Source organism: Grampus griseus, assembly GCF_964374135.1.
Source record: "Grampus griseus genome assembly, chromosome: 12".
Taxonomy (NCBI): domain Eukaryota; kingdom Metazoa; phylum Chordata; class Mammalia; order Artiodactyla; family Delphinidae; genus Grampus; species Grampus griseus.
In genome coordinates, this window is record NC_139006.1 from 52,127,327 (window position 1) to 52,148,567 (window position 21,241).

The following is a 21,241-nucleotide window of genomic DNA, read 5'->3' on the forward strand; positions in this document are numbered from 1 at the left end:
AGAACTATTACAACTCAAAAACATAAAGACAACCCATTTAAAAACTGGGCAAAGTACATTAAAAGACATTTCTCTGAAGAAGATGTACAAATGGCCAACAAGCATGAAATGATGTTCAACATCCCTAATTGTTAGGGAAATCCAATCAAATAAGATACCCACTTTAACACCCACTACGATTGTTATAATTTTTAAAATGTAAAATAAGTTAGAGAGGATGCAGAGAAAGCAGAACCCTCATACATTGCTGCTAGAACTTTAAAATTATGGAGCTATTGTGGAAAACACTTTGGTGATTCCTCAATACATTAAACAGTATTACCATATAACTCATCAATTCCACTCATAAGTTTATACCCAAAGTAATTGACAAAATGCTTTCAAGCAAATCTTGTACAGAAATGATCATAACAACTCTATTCATAATATCCAAAAGGTGGGAACAACAGAAATGTCCATGAACAGATGAATGTATAAACAAAATGCAATATATACATACAGTGGAATATAATTTAACCACAAGAAGGAATAAACTTCTGATATATGCTACAATGTGGATGAACCTTGAAAACATTTTGCGAAGTGAAAGTAGCCAGATACAAAAGGCCATGTTGATGGAATCATGTTGTATGATTTTACTTTCATGAAATATCCAGAATAGACAAAAAAAATTAGTGGTTCACAGGGGCTCAGGAGGAGGGGAAAAAGGAGAATGACTGCTTAATTGGTACAGGGTTTCCATTTAGAGTGATGAAAAAGTTATGGAACTAGAGCGTGGCAATGGTTTTACAACATTCATTATAATGCACCTATTGCCAGTGAATTGTACACATTAAAATGATTAAAATGGTAAATGTGTATTTCACCAGTTTTCTTTTTTAATGAGTCAGGAAGTCTTTTTTTCCTCCTTTGTTTTCTAAAAGAGTTTGTGTAAGAAACTGTTGGCCCTGCCATAGCAGGTCAACAAAGAGTAGGAAGGGTATGGAAGAGTGCACGTGAAAGGCTTCAAGGTTTTTATAGGACAGGCCTGAAATGGCCCACGCAGTGCCCACTAGTTTTCCACCTGACCATACATAATTACAGGGAAGACTGAGGAATATAATCTAGCTGTGTAGCCCGGAAGAAGGGAAGAGTGTGTTTTGGTGGATAACTAGCGGCCTCTGTCACAGCAGCATTATTCACATTAGCCCCAAACCAGAAATATTCCAAATGTCCATCAATCACAGGGTGGATAAAAAGTCATAAATGCATACAGTGGAATACTGTATAGCAAAGAACACAAACTGCAGCTACGTAGATCATCAACACAGGTCAATTTCACAGACATAATACTGAGCAAAAAAAGTCTCAAAAAGAATATATACAGTATATTTCTATTTGTATAAAGTTCAAAAGTGTCAAAACTAAATCACATTTTGGGATGCACACATAAGTGGTAAAACTATAGAGAATAGAAAGGGAGTACTTTGGAGAATAGTGGCTGGCTCTTGGATGTGAGAAGAGATTGTAATCAGGAAGGGGTATTGGTGATGCTTCCAGGTTGTATGCTGCCAGTATTTTATTTCTTGATCTAGAAAGGGCTCACCCTGGTATTTTCTTTATCATTTATTCTTTAAACTAAACTGAATGCTATAATATAGCTCAGCTATTTTAAAAATGCAAAATGAAACAAAGGGTCAAGAAACAGAGTTTTCTTCAATGTTAACTCTAAGAAGTTCTCTTATCATGAGATGTCGATTGATGGATGAGCAGACATACCACCAGCTCTATATAAATGGGACATGATCCATTATGTTCAATTCCATCTGTGTATGCAAAAATATATGTGTGTTTATTTACATAAATATATTCACATATATTTACATATATATAAACATATGCATTTATACATGAGATTTATCTGCTTAGTGGATGATAGTCTTACCAGCACTTTTATTTTTAAAATGTGTACATTGTGTTTGTGTGTGTGTGGTTGTGTGTGTGTGTGTGTGTGTGTGTGTATAAATATAGAGAGATATGTCATTCTATGAATATGCATTAACTACGTAATTGTTGGTATACTTAATATTAAATCAAATTTTATAGAAGGAACAAATATAATTAAAAGCTGATATATAGCTTTCTGGAAACTTAATAAGGAATAGAGCTTATAGAATTAAGAAAAAGGAATAAACTTGCCCTATGCCTTAGAGCAATCATTCTTAACTTTTTGAGGTTCCTTTCAGAATATAATGAAAACTATGGTCTCTTTACCCAGAAAAATGAATGAGCATGTATACATACATTATTGTGCCTGCAATTATGAGGGATTCCTCATAATTCTACGTACTCCTGAAGTACATAGAAGTCCCTGCACGCTCTGTTAAAATTTCTTTTTAAAATTTTCCCCATCAAATATCAATTGTCTCAACCAAGTTTTTGACAGAAGTATCAAAACAGAAAAAAAAAAAAAAAGACTGATGTTCAGGTTTTCCATGATAGCGACTAAAAAGATATTTCTCTTCTTCTCACTACCAGGCATTTCTTCTCCCCTCTCTCCTCAGCCACAAATCCCTTCCAGTTGTTTCTCCTCCTATTACCTATTTTAATTTCCCCTTCTGTCACCCAAGATTCCACCCAGCAGTTGTAGTCGTAGTGAACTGCTTTGCCTGCCTCCATTGTCTCTGTTCCACTCTATTCTAAGTTCTGCCACAAGAATAATCTCCCCAAAGATCAGTTTGGGTTTTTTTAATTTATTCATTTATTTGTTTTTTAATTTAATTTTTATTTATTTATTTTTTAGGCCACACCATGTGGCACGCAGGATCTTAGTTCCCTGACCAGGGATCGAACCCATGCCCCCTGCATTGGGAGCACAGAGTCTTAACCACTGGACCGCCAGGGAAGTCCCAGTTTGGGTTTTTTAATTGTTGTTGCTGCTTTGTTTTATTTTAGAGCTCAACTAACACAATGTTTAAGAGTTTGCAGTTCAGAGGCAAATAGACCTTGACTGCATTCAAAGCCCAGCCTTGTTCCGACCAGCCCCTATGTGATATTGGGCACGCTGCTTGACCTTTTCACAGTTTCCACTTCCTTATCTGTAAATTGAGGACAATAATATAATTTATGGACTGCTATAAAGATTAATGAGATAATGCAGGTAAAGTGATTTAAAGTGATTAGCAAGCTAAAAGGACATAGTGATGCTCAATAAATATTTCCTGAATACATTATTTAGCCTTAAGGTTTTCTAATTTAATGCTTTTGCTAATTCCATGCTCCTTATTCCTTTCTTTCAAAAGTTCACCTCCTGCATCAGATCTTCCCTAATCCTACAGCCAGATGTGATCTCTGCCACTTCTTAATTCCTCAGACTTCTCCTATTATTTTTTACAGCAGTATAGCATAATGGTAAAAACCCTGGGATCAGATTGGCTGGATATGACTGCTGGTCACTTACTAGCTTTGTGATCTTGGGCAGGTCATTTAAGTCCCCTACAGCTTATTTTCCTTATCTGTAAATTATATATTAAGAAATAGTATCTATTTCTGGAAATGGCAAAACTATAAAGATAGAGCTGGAGGGTAATGGGAGCAGGCCAAACAGGGAGAAGAGATTGACTACAAATGGGCATGAGGGAACTTTTTGAAGTGATGAAATATTCTAAAACTGAATTACAAAAGTGAATAAGTAAATTCATGACAAAAATATTAAAGACTGGGTTGTGGCCATGCTTTCATAGCTGTATAAATTTACTACTATTTATCAAACTGTACACTTAAGAGGCGTAAATTTTATGGTATTCAAATTATAGTTCAATAAAGCTACTTTTTTTAAGAGAATACATTGTATATGGAAAAGGCTTAGAATAGTACCCGGCACATACTAAGCATACTATATCTGTTAGCGGTTATTATTACCTTGTACTGCCTTGAGTTATTTATGATTCTTTACCAGATTGTTCACAGTATCTCATTTCTTACTCTCACATCTTCCTTCCCCTCTCCATAAACTAAGCCTGAGATTAATCCTAGCACCAGCCCCTGTGAATCATTAGGTACTTGGTAAACATTTACTGACTGAATGCATTGTATGAACTAATGGAGTTTGTGTCCAGTATGAGAAAGTACTGGTTTAGGTTGAAGGTCCCACAGGTTTGTATATAAGTCTGAATTGTACATTTGGATGACTGGTCTTTTATATCTCTACATGATAGAGAACAGTCAATATTGAGTGTGACTTTTGAATACCAAGGATCTTGGTGATTGTTTTGATGCTAATCTCTGCAGATATAAGACTCTTGCCTTCTCCAGACCTGATTTTCTCTGGTCACACTTAAACTGTGCCACTCCCAGAGTTAGCACGTGGTATTCTTGGTCTGGTATTCCAGAGCCAAAGCTGATTTCAGGTCATTTGAATATTCACCCTTTTCTCAAAGAAATAGTGACTCTTCCCAAATAACTTCTTTCAGTAGCCTGGGCAACAGTTTCCTAGGAACCAGAAGAAAATTGTGAATGAGATTTTTATAGTCTTCCAAGAAAAAGACAGGAATGTTTTGTGTTATGTGGAAAATAATATTAAGAAGCAGTGGGGAGAAGGAGAAGATGGCAGAGTAGGAGGACATGGAGTTCACCTCTTCCCACAGGGGCATCAAGAATACATCTACAAATGGAACAGTTCTTACAGAGCACCTGCTGAACACTAGCAGAAGACCTCGGACACCTAAAAGGATAAGAAAAGATCCCCGCATAACCGGGGGGACGGAAAAGAGAAAAGGAAAAAAAGAAAAGAGGAAGCAGGACGGGACCTGCACCCTGTGGGGGCTTTGGGAGGAGCTGAAGGAGAGGAGAGGTCCCTGCACCCAGGGAACCCCCATTGCCAGTGGGGAGATCAGCTGAGACAGAAGGGGAGCGTCAGGGGCCTGAAGGAGAGCACAGCAGCCAGTCTGTGGCAGGCAGGACAGAGTGAGACCTACACAGATGGTCCATGACACAGCCCTGCATGCCCCAGCCTGAGTTGTGTGTCTGCTGGTGTGGACAGGGGCTAGATGCTGGAATGTGGGGTTTGGAGAGCAGAACTGGGGAGAGAATTGCTGTGGGCTGTGTGGAGACAGCCTGAAGGGTTGGGAGTGAGGAACTCCACAACTGGGAATGCTCCTGGAGGAAGCCCAGACCACCATAGAAGTGAAGCGCCATTGTTAAGTGACATGTGAAGGGCAGGGTCACCATGACAGTCTCTCTCCCCGCCCTCCGGCCCCCGCCCCCAGAGGCAGTAGGAGGGGTTCCTGCTGGAGCGGGTTCGCACGTCCCCATCAGTCGCCACCTCTGCCCCCTCCCACCAAAGCATGCCAGTGCACCCCCGTCACTGCCTCCACCCACTCTCGACTGGGCAGGGAGCAGATGCCTATGGATGGCCCACATGCAGAGGTGGGGCTGAAACCAAAGCTGAGCCCCAGGGGCTGTGTGACTAAGGAAGAAGAGCTGAAATCTCTCCTTTTACCTGCACAAACCACAGATTAAAACCCTGCAACTGGCTTGGTAAACTCAGTGCCTGCAGAACATCTGAACAGACAACAAGTGCTCCTGCAACTGAGGTGGGTCTGGCTTTAGCAGGTGTGAACTTTGTGGGCACGTACATGCAGGGGTTGGTCCAGGTCAGAGTTAGAGCTGCCCCCATAGCGCCCATAGCGCCACAGTGGGTCCAGATCCAGGATTACCGCAATCTTGGGACGTGACTTCAGTGTATCTATGTTGGTGGCCTGGTAAAAACAACGCCTGAGAGACTCCAGGGCCAACTGACAGCATACCCACAGTTAAGATGGGGCTGAGAATAGTGCCAATAACAGAGTAACTTGTGAGCTCACACAACAGGTGGAAGGTGACACAACATAGCATGCTCACAGGTGAACAGCTCCAGAGGAGGAATACTCAGTGGCTTCTCTTCCAGTGGGACTGCTCCAATCCCACCTACCTCGCATCACAGATCAGAAACACAGCTAAGAAACAGATCTGGGGTCTCTACTCCAACTAGGGAGCAGACCCCACCCCGACAACCACAGAGCAAAGGGGAGGCCCCACACAATACCCAGGGCAGGCTCTAGTCACCACAACACCAGTCAAACCCCTATCAAGGGGATAACGTCCAGCATACACTGAGGAAAGAGGGAGCAGACATCCATACTAAACATAGCCCTTGCACCGAAAATAAATAAATAAATATATATATATATATATATATATATATATATATATATATATATATATATATATATATATATATGTCAAACCCATGCAGGCTACACAGGGACGTTCCCATATAAAAATAGCCCTTCAAGAGAGTCTAAGGGTCTGGGATCGGGAGGAAGAACCCCCAGAGCATTTAGCCTTGAAGGCCAGTGGGGCTTGAGTGTAGGAGCTCCACGGGGCTGGGAGAAATGGAGACTCTACTCTTGGAGGGCACACACAAGGTCTCAAATGCACTGGGACCCAGCACAAAGCAGTACCTCCACAGGAGCCTGGCTAAACCTACCTAGGGGTCTTGGAGGGTCTTGTGGGGAGGCAGGGGTTGGATGTAGCTCACTGTGGGGGTGAGGACACTAGTAGCAGAGGCCCCAGGGAATATTAATTGGCATGAGCTCTCCCAGAGGTCCCCATTTCAGCACCAAGGCCCAGCCCCACCCAACAGCCTGCAGGTTCCAGTGCTGGAATGCCTCAGGCCAAACAACCAGCAAGACAGGAATACAGCCCACCCATCAGCAGACAGGCTGCCTGTCCAAGTCGTACTAAGTCGTACTAAGCTTGCAGCCATCCCAAAACACACCTCCCGACATGGCCTTGCCCACCAGAGGGACAAGACACAACTCCACCCACAAAAGGGCAAGCACCATTCCCTCCCACCAGGAAGCCTGCACAAGACCCTGGACCAACCTCACCCACCAGGGGGCAGACACTAGAAGCAAGAGGAACTACAGTCCTGCAGCCTGCAGAAAGGAGACTACAAACACAGTAAGTTAGACAAAATGAGATGACAAAGAAATATATTGCAGACGAAGAAGCAAGATAAAGAACCTACAACAACAACTAAATGAAGAGGAGATAGGCAATCTACCTGAAAAAGAATTCAGAGTAATGATAGTGAAGATGATCCAAAATCTCAGAAAAAGGATGGAGACAGACTGAGAAGATACAAGAAATGTTTAACAAAGAGATAGAAGATCTAAAGAACAAACAAACAGAGATGAACAACTGAAATGAAAAATATACTAGAAGGAATCAATAGCAGAATAACTGAGGCAGAAGAACGAATAAGTGAGCTGGAAGACAGAGTGGTGGAAATCACTTCTGCAGAACAGAATAAAGAAAAGCAAATGAAAAGAAATGAAGACCTCTGGGACAACATTAAACTCACCAATATTCACATTATAGGGGTCCCAGAAGAAGAAGAGAAAGAGAAAGGGCCTGAGATTATATATTAATTATAATATTATATTGTATTATATTAATCAAACTGTCAAAAATTAAATACAAAGGAAAAATATTAAAAGCAACAAGGAAAAAGCAACAAATAACATACAAGGGAATCCCCATAAGGTTATCAGCTAACTTTTCAGCAGGAACTCTGCAGGCCAGAAGGGAGTGGCACAGTATATTTAAAGTGATGAAAGGGAAAAACCTGCAGCCAAGAATACTCTACCCAGCAAGGCTCTCATTCAGATTCAACAGAGAAATCAAAAGCTTTACAGGGAAGCAAAAGCTAAGAGAATTCAGCACCACCAAACCAGCTTTACAACAAATGCTAAAGGAACTTTTCTAGGCAGGGAGGAAAATAAAGAGGCCACATCTAGAAATAAGAAAATCACAAATGGGAAAGCTCACTGGTAGAGGCAAAAATACAGTAAAAGGAGGAAATCATCCACACACAAATATGATATCTAAATCAGCAGCCATGAGCAGAGGAGAGTACAAATGCAGGAAATGGGAATTGCATTTGAAATGAAGAGACCAGCAACTTAAAACAACCTTGTATATATATAGACTGCTATTTCAAAAGCTCATGGGGAATGCAAACCAGAAAACTACAATAGATAACACACACACAAAAGAAAAAGCAACCCAAACACAATACTAAAGATGGTCATCAAGCCACAAGAGAACAAAAGAGGAAGGGAAGAAAAAAGACCTACAAAAACAAACCCAAAGCAATTAAGAAAATGGCAATAGGGACATACATATCAATAATTACCTTAAATGTAAATGGATTAAATGCTCCAACCAAAAGACATAAACTGGCTGAGTGGATACAAAAACAAGACCCATACATATGCTGTCTACAAGAGATCCACTTCAGACCTAGAGGCACATATAGACTGAAAGTGAAGGGTTAGAAAAAGATATTCCATGCAAATGGAAATGAAAAGAAAGCTGGAGTAGCAATACTCATATCTGACAAAATAGAATTTTAAATTAGAAATGACAGTGAAGGACACTACATAATGATCAAGGGATCAATCCATGAAGAAGATATATAGTTCTGGATGTCCTAGCCACAGCAATCAGAGAAGAAAAAGAAATAAAAGGGCTACAAACTGGAAAAGAAGAAGTGAAACTGTCACTGTTTGCAGAGGGCATGATACTTTACATAGAAAATCCTAAAGATGGCACCAGAAAACTACTAGAACTCATCAATGAATTTGGTAAAATTGCAGGATACAAAATTAATACACAGAAATCTCTTGCATTCCTATACACTAACAATGAAAGATCAGAAAGAGAAATTAAGAAAACAATCCCATTTACCATTGCATCCAAAAGAATAAAATACCTAGGAATAAACCTACCTAAAGAGGCAAAAGACCTGTACTCAGAAAATTATAAGATACTGATGAAAAAAAACTTAAAGGTGACACTAACAGATGGAGAGATATACCATGTTCTTGGATTGGAAGAATCAATATTGTGAAAATGACTAGACTACCCAAAGCAATCTCCAGATTCAATGTAATCCCTATCAAATTACCAATGGCATTTTTCACAGAATTAGAATAAAAAATTTTACATTTGTGTGGAAACACAAAAGACCCTGAATAGTTAAAGCAATCTTGAGAAAGAAAAACAGAGGTGGAGGAATCAGGCTCCCTGAATTCAGACTATACTACAAAGCTACAGTAATCAAAACAGTATGGTACTGGCACAAAAGCAGAAATACAGATCAATGGAACAGGGTAGAAAGTCCAGAGGTAAACCCATGCACCTTCAGTCACCTAGTCTATGACAAAGGAGGCAAGAACATACAATGGAGAAAAGATAGTCTCTTCAGTAAGTGGTGCTGGGAAAACTGGACAGCTACATATAAAAGAATGAAATTAGAACACTCCCTAACACCATACACAAAAATAAACTCAAAATGGATTAAAGACCTAAATGTAAGGCCAGATACTATAAAACTCTTAGAGGAAAACATAGGCAGAACACTCTCTGACATAAATCGCAGCAATATCTTTTTTGATCCACCTCCTAGAGTAATGAAAATAAAAACAAAAATAAATGAATGGGACCTGATTAAACTTAAAACTTTTGCACAGCAAAAGAAACCATCAACAGAAAGAAAGGACAACCCAAAACATGTTAGAAAACATTTGCAAATGAAGCAACTGACCAGGGATTAATCTCCAGAATACACAAGCTGCTCATGCACCTCGTTATCAAAATACAAATAAGCCAATCATAAAATGGGCAGAAGACCTAAATAGACATTTCTCCAAAGAAGACATATAGATGGCCAAAAAGCGCATGAAAATCTGCTCACCACTGCTAATTATTAGAGAAATGCAAATCAAAACTACAATGATACCTCACCTCACACCAATCAGAATGGCCATCATCAAAAAGTCTGCAAATAACCAATGCTGGAGAGGATGTGGAGAAAAGGGAACCCTCTTGCGCTATTGGTGGGAATGTAACTTGATACAGCCACTGTGGAGAACACTATGGAGGTTCCTTAAAAACCTAAAAATAGAACTACCATACGACCCAGCAATCCCACTACTGGGCTTATACCTTGAGAAAACCATAATTCAAAAGGATACATGCACCCCAGTGTTCATTGCAGCACTGTTTACAAGAGCCAGGACATGGAAGCAACCTAAATGTCCATTGACAGAGGAATGGATAAAGAAGAAGTGGTACATATATACAATGCAATATTACTCAGCCATGAAAAAGAACAAAACAATGCCATTTGCAGCAACATGGATGGACCCAGAGATTGTCATACTGAGTGAAGCAAGTCGGAAAGATAAAGACAAATATCATATGATATCACTTATATGTGGAATCTAAAAAAATGGTACAAATGAACTTACAAAACAGAAACAGAGTCACAGATGTAGAAAACAAACTTATGGTTACAAGGGGGAAAGTGGGGAGGCAGGGAAGAGAGATAAATTGAGAGATTGGGATTGACATATACACTACTATATATAAAATAGATAACTAATAAGGACCTACTGTATAACACAGGGAACTCTTCTCATTACTCTGTAATGACCTATATGGGAAAAGAATCTAAAAAAGAGTCGATATATGTATATGTATAACCGATTCACTTTGCTGTACAGCAGAAACTAACACAACATTGTAAATCAACTATACTCCAATAAAATTTTTTTAAAAAATAAAACATTACTGAAGCTCATCCTACAAAAAGCATCTATCAAATAAGAAGCAGGATGAGATGATGTCCAAGGTCTCTTCCAGCTATAACATGAGAATTTGATATGTGAAAAAGCCTTATTGTATTTTTAATAAATAAAAAGTTGGCAATTTTGTTAATTTTTTTAAAAAGGAGGATAAATTTCTTATTATTAGAAATAATAATAATTATAAAACAAACAAAAGGTCTTTCTGTCCATGCCATCTTAGTCTTGAGCACTCCAGAAGAAGAAAGTAATTATCAACTAAACATTTCTTGCTAGAAAGGAACAAAGGCCAAATCAGCCCTAGAATGGTTAGTTGAGCATCTTACTTGTTTTAACATCTTACTTGTTTTTGCATCTTACTTGTTTAGCATCTTACATGTTGAGTTCTTTAAAAGAAATATTCAAGATTTATGTCTACCTTGAAAGTTCTGGGGTTAGGATCAATTTAATTTGGAGGGTGTAGAAGTACAAAGTGCTGGAATTATCAATTTTGTCAAAGAGAGGAAAGAACTTTTCTTATGATATTGATAGTTAAAAGGAACAAAATAAACCAGTCTACCTCCTTGGGCATTTTTACAATAAACCCAAATCAGCAGGACTTTGATAGGCCATCAGGTTTAAAAACAAAATCTCTAGTTAGTCTGTTATTGCACAAATGCACTTTTTTAAAAACAAGATATTATGGATCACTGATGTTTACAAAACCAAAACAACTCACCGAGTTTTCCATCTGCCATTGTTTCATTTCATGGGGGAAAATGGCTTGCTTCTAAAGCTTGGGGATTCCTATACGAATATATTACTCAGAATAGACTTTTCCTTTTATTAAGTGCCCAAATTATTTCCTTTATTGTTCATGCAGGGACAATGGCAGAAGTTAGAAAAGATGCGTCCACATCTCCTATGACAACAGGAAGCCAAAAGGAGCTTGTAATCACAACCACAGCATCATTGCAACATGACACTCCCCGGTAAGTTTCAGGGATTCTTTGTTTTAATATTCTGCAGATAAGAACTTTTTTTGAGTTATTTAATAAGTATTGAAAAATCTTGACAATTGTTAATGCCTCCTACTCAAAAGAGAGGCCCTTATTTGGAAGCATCTAGATATGACCAGGTTGAACTCATGGAGCCCTTTCCTTTATGCATGCTTTTCCTTAATTGATAATGGCAATTGGCAAGGATTTCCACAGAAACACAAAGCTAATCCTGCCTTTCATCAAAAAATCTGTTTAGCAGCAGGTCCTTCCCAACTTATCATGGAATGGTTATACACTTGGACTGTAAGCTTAACTAACTGAATTCATTGATATTAAAAACTGTAGTGGGTTTTGTACTACAGTTAAGTGACTGTCAACATTTACTTATACCAGAGACATTTGAGGAGTTAATACTTTGATCAGCCTTTTCTGGAGTCAGGAAAAGAACTATGTTATTAAAATCTCTCATATCTAATAAGCCAACTCCCATATTATACATTTAAGGCTGAATATATAAACATCAACACCAAAGGGGCTTGGTTTATGTTTCCTTGGGGATATGATTGAGCACTTAAATTCCTAGCATCTTATCAGATAAATACAGATTTTAAGACTTAATTAAGAACTTTTGGGAAATGACTCTTAACACAGAGGATAATAATAATGGCTATCATCTATTAAGCATCTACTATGTGCCCAGCCCTTTGTACGCATTATCTGATTTAATCTTCATCACAGCCTATGAGGTGGTACTACTATCATACTCATTTTAAAAATCGGGAAACTAAGGTTCAGAGAGATTGAGTGACTTGCCTAAGGTCACATAGCTAGTAAGAGGTAGAGCCAGCATTTCAGACTCCAAAGCCCATGATCTTAAATATTATAATAGTTGACAATGACAACGTCCCTATTTTGGAAGCCACCCACAGTCAAAAGAAAATTTAACTAGTTTACCACATTCTTTGTCCATTACTCCTTTCTTTTATTTTTAATGCTACCATGCATGGCATTTTGCCAAAGACCTACAGTGAGTTGTGGCTCTGAAAGGTTGATGGGGCTTCCACCTTGGACCACTTAACATTGTGGATGAACGCTTGTGCTCAGAGAGGATCCATCCTAGCTCATCTTGAGGGATTTCTTTGGAGGAGTTATAGGTAAAGAGGAAAGACAATCTGGATTTTCAAACTTAATGAATTTTCCTATCTTTGACACTAAGATCTTCAATGAGATCTTTAACACTACTCTAATGTGTTTTTGATGATTGCACTTCAGTTTAGAGAAAAGCATGAAAAAGAAGAATAAAATGTTTCCCCAGTAAGGGTTTTATAGTACATCCTCAGTACACATTTTCTGAAATGGCCATATCAACTTTGTAGAGTTTTACAAGCCCAGGTTAAAATTGCTGTGAAGACTCATATCTACAAACCTTAAAAAAAGGATTCTTTATCTATTAGTTCTTAATGCTGCAGTTCAGCTAAATACAGATTCTCAGAAGCTTCTTAAATAATGAGCATTTGGCTAAACAAAACAATGTGCAGCACACCAGATTTTATCCTTAGAAGTGCTTGATGGCCTATTATAGGTCTATTATACAAAGTGCAGAGTTGAAAGAATAAGATTCAGTACTATGAAAATCAGTTACCAGGAAGGCACAGTGGTTGCTTTCCAGACTTCAGAATCAAGATTATTTGATTTATTTTTATTTCAAAGTGTAGAAAAGGCATTTTTTATAGACTGCTTTTACATATAAACTCAACGCAAGAGGAAAGCCTGTTGTTCTTCATTCCAAGAAACCTTTGAAAGTACTGAGGAGAACAAGAATAAAAGTCCTTTCCCTGTCCACCCTAAATTCCAAGAATTTTCAAGACCTGCAGAAAAGGATGGGGATGGGACAGATGCCAGTGGGCGACAGGTTTCCTTTGTTCTCTGAAAAGTGCTGGCATCTATAAGAGTCCCATGTGGGTCCATGTGCAGGTGATAAAACCTAGCTTGGCAAAGTCATCTTTCTCATTCACAGTGTACGTTGTTAATTGTTCTCTCTGCTGCGTGTCAATGTAATGTGAAATTTTCATTCTGCATTCAAGATGGGAGAAGTTGTGGCTGAAAATGTTAACATTTGCATTTTTATTTGTTGATTTATTTAAAGGACAGCCTCTCCTACAGCAATCCATCACTTGGTGACACCCCAAATGTGAATAATGTATTGTAGACTTGTGGTTACAATGTGTAATAAGTGCTAGAGACAGTAAAGGAATGTTAATTATGTTGCAAATGTAATATTTATTGACGCATAAAGTTTATTGCTTTCGAGGTTCAATAATACTGACCAGAGGACATTAATATCACTTATCCTGATTTTAGCAGGGCACCTTTGTATGTGGAAATATTCATCTATCTCATGCTAACAAAATAAATATGTAATTTACAGCACAAGCAAAGAGGGCTTTATAATAGTTTTCTGTGCTGAGACCTGCAGTGCTTCTCCCTTTCCATCTTACTTCCGGCCTCCAATACTGATCACACACCCCTGAGCTGTCCAAGAAAGTAAGCACAGTGGGCATCTCGGTACAGGAGGGTGGCACCACTGAACTAAACAATGCCTTGCATTTCTGCTTGCCTGGAACAGGCAACACCCACAGACCATTCCACCAGGAGAGAGAACTGGAGGGGCTTTTCTCTGTCATTCCGAACACCTGGTGGGTAGGTGAGCCTTTGCTCAGAAAGTTGAACAAATACCTTTCCTGCCATGACACTGAGTCAGAGTTTACCAATTCTACTTGATCCTCAGGTCTCCAGTGTGGAGCCAGAGCTGGGCAAGTTACCAATGAATTTGTTAGGAGCACAAATGTTGCTGATAATTACCCCTTTTGTACCTTGCAGAATTAGCTGTGTCCATTGCCAGCATACAGACCTTATAAGAAATCTCTGAGACCCAGAGCAAAAGAAGTTAACGTTAATTAACAACCATCAGCTGTAACTGTCATCCCCATTAAGATGCAGAATTGTGTATTTCTTCATTATAAATAAGCTTTCTAATTGTACTTGATGTATGCCAATTTCATCAAACAGTATACTTGCAACAGGCAGATATTTGCATTAAGGTAGCTTTGGATCTTCAAATCTTTTATTTCAAATTTGACCAAGGAGAAAAGTCTGTTGCATGCAGTATATTTTTTCTATTTTGGTGTCTTTTTTCTATTCAGGTATGTAAATCTGGAACATTTTATATTAAAATGAAGACTATCTTCTGGAATTGTTCAGTGAAACAGATATCTTGTCACTTTTTAAAATACCGGTGGAGTTTCTATCTCTCAGTCATATGACAGCGCAATAATGATTCTTTCCAAACTGATAGACAGAGGTAAATACCAGGCCTGCAGCAGCAGGCTTACACGCTCAGCCCCTGAAGTAAAAGGTTACTAAGGCTCCTTCTCTCTGTTCTTTCCTGACTCGTAAGAGTTAAGACTGGTACTCTTGACCTCTTTTTTTATTTTTCCCTGTGAGATGTGAAGAGAGAAAGACTGATCTCACCAAATCATGCCCAATTAGTGAATTTTTGGAACTGGAACTGTAGTTAGCCTATTTCTAGGAAGCACTATTCACCTCACTACTCTAGGTTTTTTCAGAAAGATTCGTTTTTATCACAACACCAAGTTGATGTTTTTTGTTTTACTTGTTTGGTTTGTTTTTTGAGCTATGTCAAGAGGGATCATTTTGTAGAGCTTGTTTTTTTTGTTGAGGGAGGTTGGAAAATATTTGTGTATGTGCTTTGAAGGACTTAATAGCTTATTTGGGGAACTTTTAAAAAATAATAGCTTAATTTGTTCTTTTTTTTTTAAGACCTTGTTCCTTTGCTGTCAGACCATACGCTTTATGTGTTCTGAAATTTTTGCTGTAAGTTTCCACCTTGCCGAGCTTTCTATAGAGCAATTCCCAGTGCACAGTCATGCTCACAGGCAACTGTTCACACACGGCTGACTTGAAGGTGGCTTGTGGAGACTCCTTGCCCACTGAGTTTGAGATTGAGGGACCCAGGCTCAGAATATTGGGAACCTGAGACCACACTCTGCCAACCCAGGCTGGAAGGATCCAAGTACCCTGCAATCTAAAACTTAAACTTCTGTCTTGAAGACAGTGTTTTTCTATGTCTTCTTTGGGAAAATGTCTATTCAAGTCCTTTGCCCATTTTTTCATCAGACTCTTTGCTTTTTGCTGTTGAGTTGTAAGAGTTCCTTATATATTTTGGATATTAACCCCTTATCAGATGCATAGCTTGCAGATATTTTAATCCCCATCTGTAGGTTGCCTTTTCACTTTGTTGAATGTTTCCTTTGCGGTGCGGAAGCTTTTTTATTTGATGTAGTCCCACTGGTTTATTTTTGCTTTTGTTGCTTGAGCTTTTGGTGTCACACGCAAAAAATCATTTTGAAGGCTAATGTCAGGAGCTTTCTCCCTGTGTCTTCTTCTGGGAGTTTTATAGTCACTGATCTTACATTTCAGTCTTTAATCCACCTTGAGTTGATTTTTGTGTATAGTGTAAGATGAGGGTCCAGTTTCATTCTTTTGCATGTGGATATTCAGTTTTCCCACATGCTGTCCTATTTATTGAAGAGGTTATCCTTTCCCCGTTGCATATCTTGACACCCTTGTTGAAAATCAATTGACCATTTATGCTTGGGTTTATTTCTGGGCACTTGACTCTCTCCAGTGAGTCTATGTGTCTTTTTTTATGCCAGTACCATACTGTTTGTAATATAATTTGAAATCAAGAAGTGGGATTCCTCCAACTTTGCTCTTCTTTCTCAAGATTGCTTTGGCTATTCGGAGTCTTTTGTGGTTCCATATGAATTTTAAGGTTGTTTTTCCTATTTCTACAAAAAATTTCATTGGAATTTTGTTAGAGATTACATTGAATCTGTATATCACTTTGGGTAGTATGGTTATTTTAACAATTTTAATTATTTTAATCCATGAACACAGGATATCTTTCCATTTACTTGTGTCTTTTTCAATTCTTTTCTTCAATGTTTTATAGTTTTCAGTGTACAAATCTTTCACCTCCTTGATTAAATTTATTCCCAAGTATTTTATTCTTTCTTATGCTATCATAATGAGATTTTTTTCTTGATTTCCTTTTCTGATAGATCATTGTTGGTGTAAAGAGACACAACTGATTTTTGTATCTTGATTTTGTATCCTGCAGCTTCACCAAATTCATTTATTAGTTCTAACAGGTTTTTTTTGTGTGTGGAGTCTTTAGGGTTTCCTACATATAAAACCATGTCATTCAAAGAGATAATTTTACTTCTTAACTATTTGGATGTCTTTTACTTCTTTCTTTCTTCTCATCCCAAATTTCATTGTTTTTTCATTTTCTCACACTGTGTGAAACTTGAATTTTGTTCTTAGGTGTAGGCACTAAGCCTATAAAATTCTGATTTAGAGTAGGAATCCGACAAACTTACTTTAAGAGTTAGAATTTGGTTTTTTTTTTCTTTCTTTCTTTTTTTTTTTGCGGTAGGCGGGCCTCTCACTGTTGTGGCCTCTCCCGTTGCGGAGCACAGGCTCCGGACGCGCAGACTCAGCGGCCATGGCTCACGGGCCCAGCCGCTCCGCGGCATGTGGGATCTTCCCGGACCGGGGCACGAACCCGCGTCCCCTGCATCGGCAGGTGGACTCTCAACCACTGCGCCACCAGGGAAGCCCTAGAATTTGTTTTTATAACTTGATAGGAAGAAACTTAGTCTTACACAGAAGGGGAAGTGCTGTGTTTCTATTACACACAACAGCCAAATTGCAACGCTTTCTTGCACTTGTGCCCAGAATCCTAACTGTAACAAAATCCTTTTTTTAAAAAAATCAGACTTTTTTCTCACCTGTACATTCACACAAATATTTTTAGAACTTAACCAGATCCCCTCATGTGCCTAGCACATAATGTGCTATCCTTCCAAGGTAGAGAAAGAGGAACTAAATTAAAATCCCAAACCTCAAACTAGGGCCTTACAGGCACTACTTGGGTTTATGTGGTAGGTTTGAATAGCAGAACTCATTGCTGCTATACAATAGAGCACATGAGTGGTGACCATATGTGGCAATACTGGCTACTATTCACTGAATGCCTATTATGTATCAGATCTTGTGTTGGGCAAGTTCAGCTATGTCCTTTCACAATATATGTTTATACAAATTACGTATCATTGTAAAGCTCTTTTTAATGACTATTAAAATTCATTTTCAAAGTATTAGATAAATTTTCTTCTTAGATTTTTTTCAAAATGATTTCCACAAGTGTGGGCTTCTAGGCCAAGAACTATCATTTTAGCTTTATATGCCCTCCGAATAATAGTTTACACACTACACACAATCAAAATGCTATTTACTATAACTTTTCCATTTTGTGTATATTGCAAATAACAAAATAAAAACAAAATTGAATGATATATTGCACATAAATGATGGCAATAAAAAGGGATAATCCAAAAACTTCAGAAAATAATTGGTTGAATATGTAAAAGAAAATATGAAGTTATAAATACACCTGTCTTCCTTATCAGGAGGATGAAAAGTCCAGCCATTCAAAAGGATTTTTATTGAAGCTAGGTTGATAAATTGAAATTCCCTGCTGGCAGGTACATTACTACCAAGAACAGCTGAATGCATGGAAATTTTTAGGTGTTTGATGAAAAGATGTTCCTTTTAATTAAGCCATGATTTGGGGGTGTTACTGTAATAATTCCCACTGTTAAAAGCCATTAATATAATCATCCATTCCTCTTGCAAACACTGCTTATAGAGTGTGTAAATTAAGAAAACAGAAACAAATAGGCTAAGTAGAAATAATAAAGACACAGTATAATTCCAAGAAATGAATTCAGTTTGAGGAATCTTGTCAAGACACTCTTGACATAGGATGAACTTACAGTAGGGAAAGTGTACATTACAACAATTTATGCTTACTAGCCACTTAGAGTTCTAGTCCTTGGCTTCAGGAAATCTCTCTAAATTCTAGGGGAAGGGATTATAGGAGCTATTTTATTGCTAACACTTTTCTATATCTTCCAGATATTCTATAACAACAATGTATTACGTAGTTTTAAAAACAATATTTAAAAAGAAACAAAGGGCACACATTTATAGGAGGTAAACCCATTTCAAAATTTTATGCTCTGTAGTTCCAAGTAGTTGCAAAAAATCTAAGGTTACCCTTGGAACATAAGACATAATTATGTTATTTCTTTGTTGAGCCAGCAGTAGGTGAGGATTATGCTTCCTGGTGGGTCTTGTCCAGGGCACTGAATTCTGGAAAATGCTGCAATTAGTGACATCTGTTCAGTATTGCCAGTTCCTGCTATCATTTCAGTTTTTGGCCTCGTCAACTGCTGTTTTAGACTTGTGCCTTTGGTCCAAGATTATCAAATTCCCTTCACTTCAATGTTAAGAAACATTTGTTGAGTGCCACTTGCTGTCCTAGGCACTTAAATGCTTTTATAAAAATTCTTTTATGGGGGCTTCCCTGGTGGTGCAGTGGTTGGGAGTCCACCTGCCAATGCAGGGGACACGAGTTCGTGCCCCGGTCCGGGAAGATCCCACATGCCGCGGAGTGGCTGGGCCCGTGAGCCATGGCCGCTGAGCCTGCGCGTCCGGAGCCTGTGCTCCGCAACGGGAGAGGCCACAACAGTGAGAGGCCCACGTACCGCAAAAAAAAAAAAAATTCTTTTATGTATGTTACCTAATGTGATCCTCACAATCATGAGAAAACAAAGCTCAGAGAGGCAATAGAACATTTAAGAGCCCAGGGGTAATAATTATAACACCTAGGTTTATAGGCCTAGGTTTGAATGCTAGCCTATGTGGTTTTGAACAAATCACTTAGTTTAATCTATAAAATGGGGGTAACAATATCTCCCTCATAGTCTGGTCATGATGGTTAAGCAACATAGTTTATATAAAGTACTTAGCAGAGTCTTGGTACCTGGCTAATAGTAGTTGTCATTGTAGAACTTCCTAGGACCGTACAAGCAATAAGAAACAGAGCTCAGATTTGGACCTTGCTATTTTAATTCTAAACTCTATGTGCGTTCCCTGACAAAAGGTTAGGAATAGAGTTAGACTCATCTCAGAGGTGGGCGATAGGGTTGTATTTTTTAATATTCACCATGGAAACATGCTTGCAAACATGCCTGAACCTGATTCCTCATGTGAAAATAAGAGTATTAATAACTGCCTTGCAAATTGGTCAGAGGATTAAACGTGACTAGGTATCCAAAGCCTTAACTTGGTTCTGGGCCACAGTGTGCCCTCAGTGTTAGCTTCTTTCTCTATGCTCTGGGCAACAAGATTTTGGGGGGCACCTGGAGCACAGTACATGTGAATGACACAGGCTCCCCCTTGCCAAATGCACTGAGTGACAGTGTTGTGCAGAAATGTGGCTTAGAAGCAAACTGAATAACCCTGCATTCAAAGTTATTGATAATGGATTTCTTCTCATAATTAGCTCTTTGTAAAAATTCTGAAAGGGCTTAATTCCCTTCAGAGCAGTGGTTCTAAAATCTATCTGCACATTGAAATCACTTAGGAACCTTTGACAAAGTACCTGTTTCTAGCCCTCACCTGGATTCATTGAACCCGATTAATTGAACCAGGCGGATTCTCAACCACTGCGCCACCAGGGAAGTCCCTGCATTGGGATTTGATTGCTTAGATAACATCTCACAATTGTTTTCACTTAGTATAGAATATATACCACTCCATTATCTTGTGTTCAGCCGTATCATAGAGCTTCTGCTACTTAGGCCTGTGGCCAGTTCTTTGTTTTGGTTTTCTCAAATTAAAAATCCTTGCATGTAGACAGGCAACATGGCTTACAGGAAAGGCCTTGAGAATTAAAGTCCAAAGACCTGTATTCATCCTGCCTCACAGCTTAGCAGTAGCAGAGCCTTGGCAAAGTCCCTTGACCACATGGAACCTCAGTTTTCCAGCTGTCCATCCTATGTCTGAACCATACCCTTTGTTTAGAGATGAAATCAAAATGAAAACATGTACATCTATCTCTCGATTTCAGAGTAATTTACACATTTTGAGGAGAAAATAATAAAGAGATGAGTATTTTCAAAAATAATTAAATATGGACTTCCCTAGTGGCACAGTGGTTAAGAGTCACCTGTCAATGCAGGGGACACGGGTTAGAGCCCGTGCTCCGCAACAAGAGAAGCCACTGCAATAAGAAGCCCACACACCACAACGAAGAGTAGCCCCTGCTCGCTGCAAATAGAGGAAGCCCACGCGCAGCAACAAAGGCCCAACACAGCCAAAATAATAATAATAATTAATTAATTTTTAAAAATTAAGTAATTGATTTCAGAATAACATGGTTTAAACTTCTCTTCGAAATCTTTGGGGTTTCCGCTGGCCGGTAGTTTAGAAATGCTAAGTAGATAAGCAAACTTGGCACCATGTCATTCATAGCACAGGGAAGAGCCATTCCTCGGATATCTTTGGCCTTCCCAGTTGACAGGGGGCCAGGTGTAATTTACATTTCCTGAGATTATGCTCTGTGAACATGTGTTTACTGAAGGTTTTTTC

At 38.7% G+C, this 21,241-nt stretch overlaps 1 protein-coding gene across 3 annotated transcripts in view; it reads left to right on the forward strand.

The window, feature by feature from the left end:
- Nucleotides 1-21,241, forward strand: part of KIAA1328 — a gene marked incomplete at its 5' end in the record, with an annotated part of 379,366 nt that overhangs the window by 312,711 nt on the left and 45,414 nt on the right. For all 3 annotated transcript variants that reach the window (XM_082668274.1, XM_082668275.1, XM_082668276.1), the window contains one exon: nt 11,539-11,647. In XM_082668274.1, the coding sequence (XP_082524400.1) occupies nt 11,539-11,647 (109 nt within the window). The remainder of the gene's footprint in view (nt 1-11,538; nt 11,648-21,241) is intronic.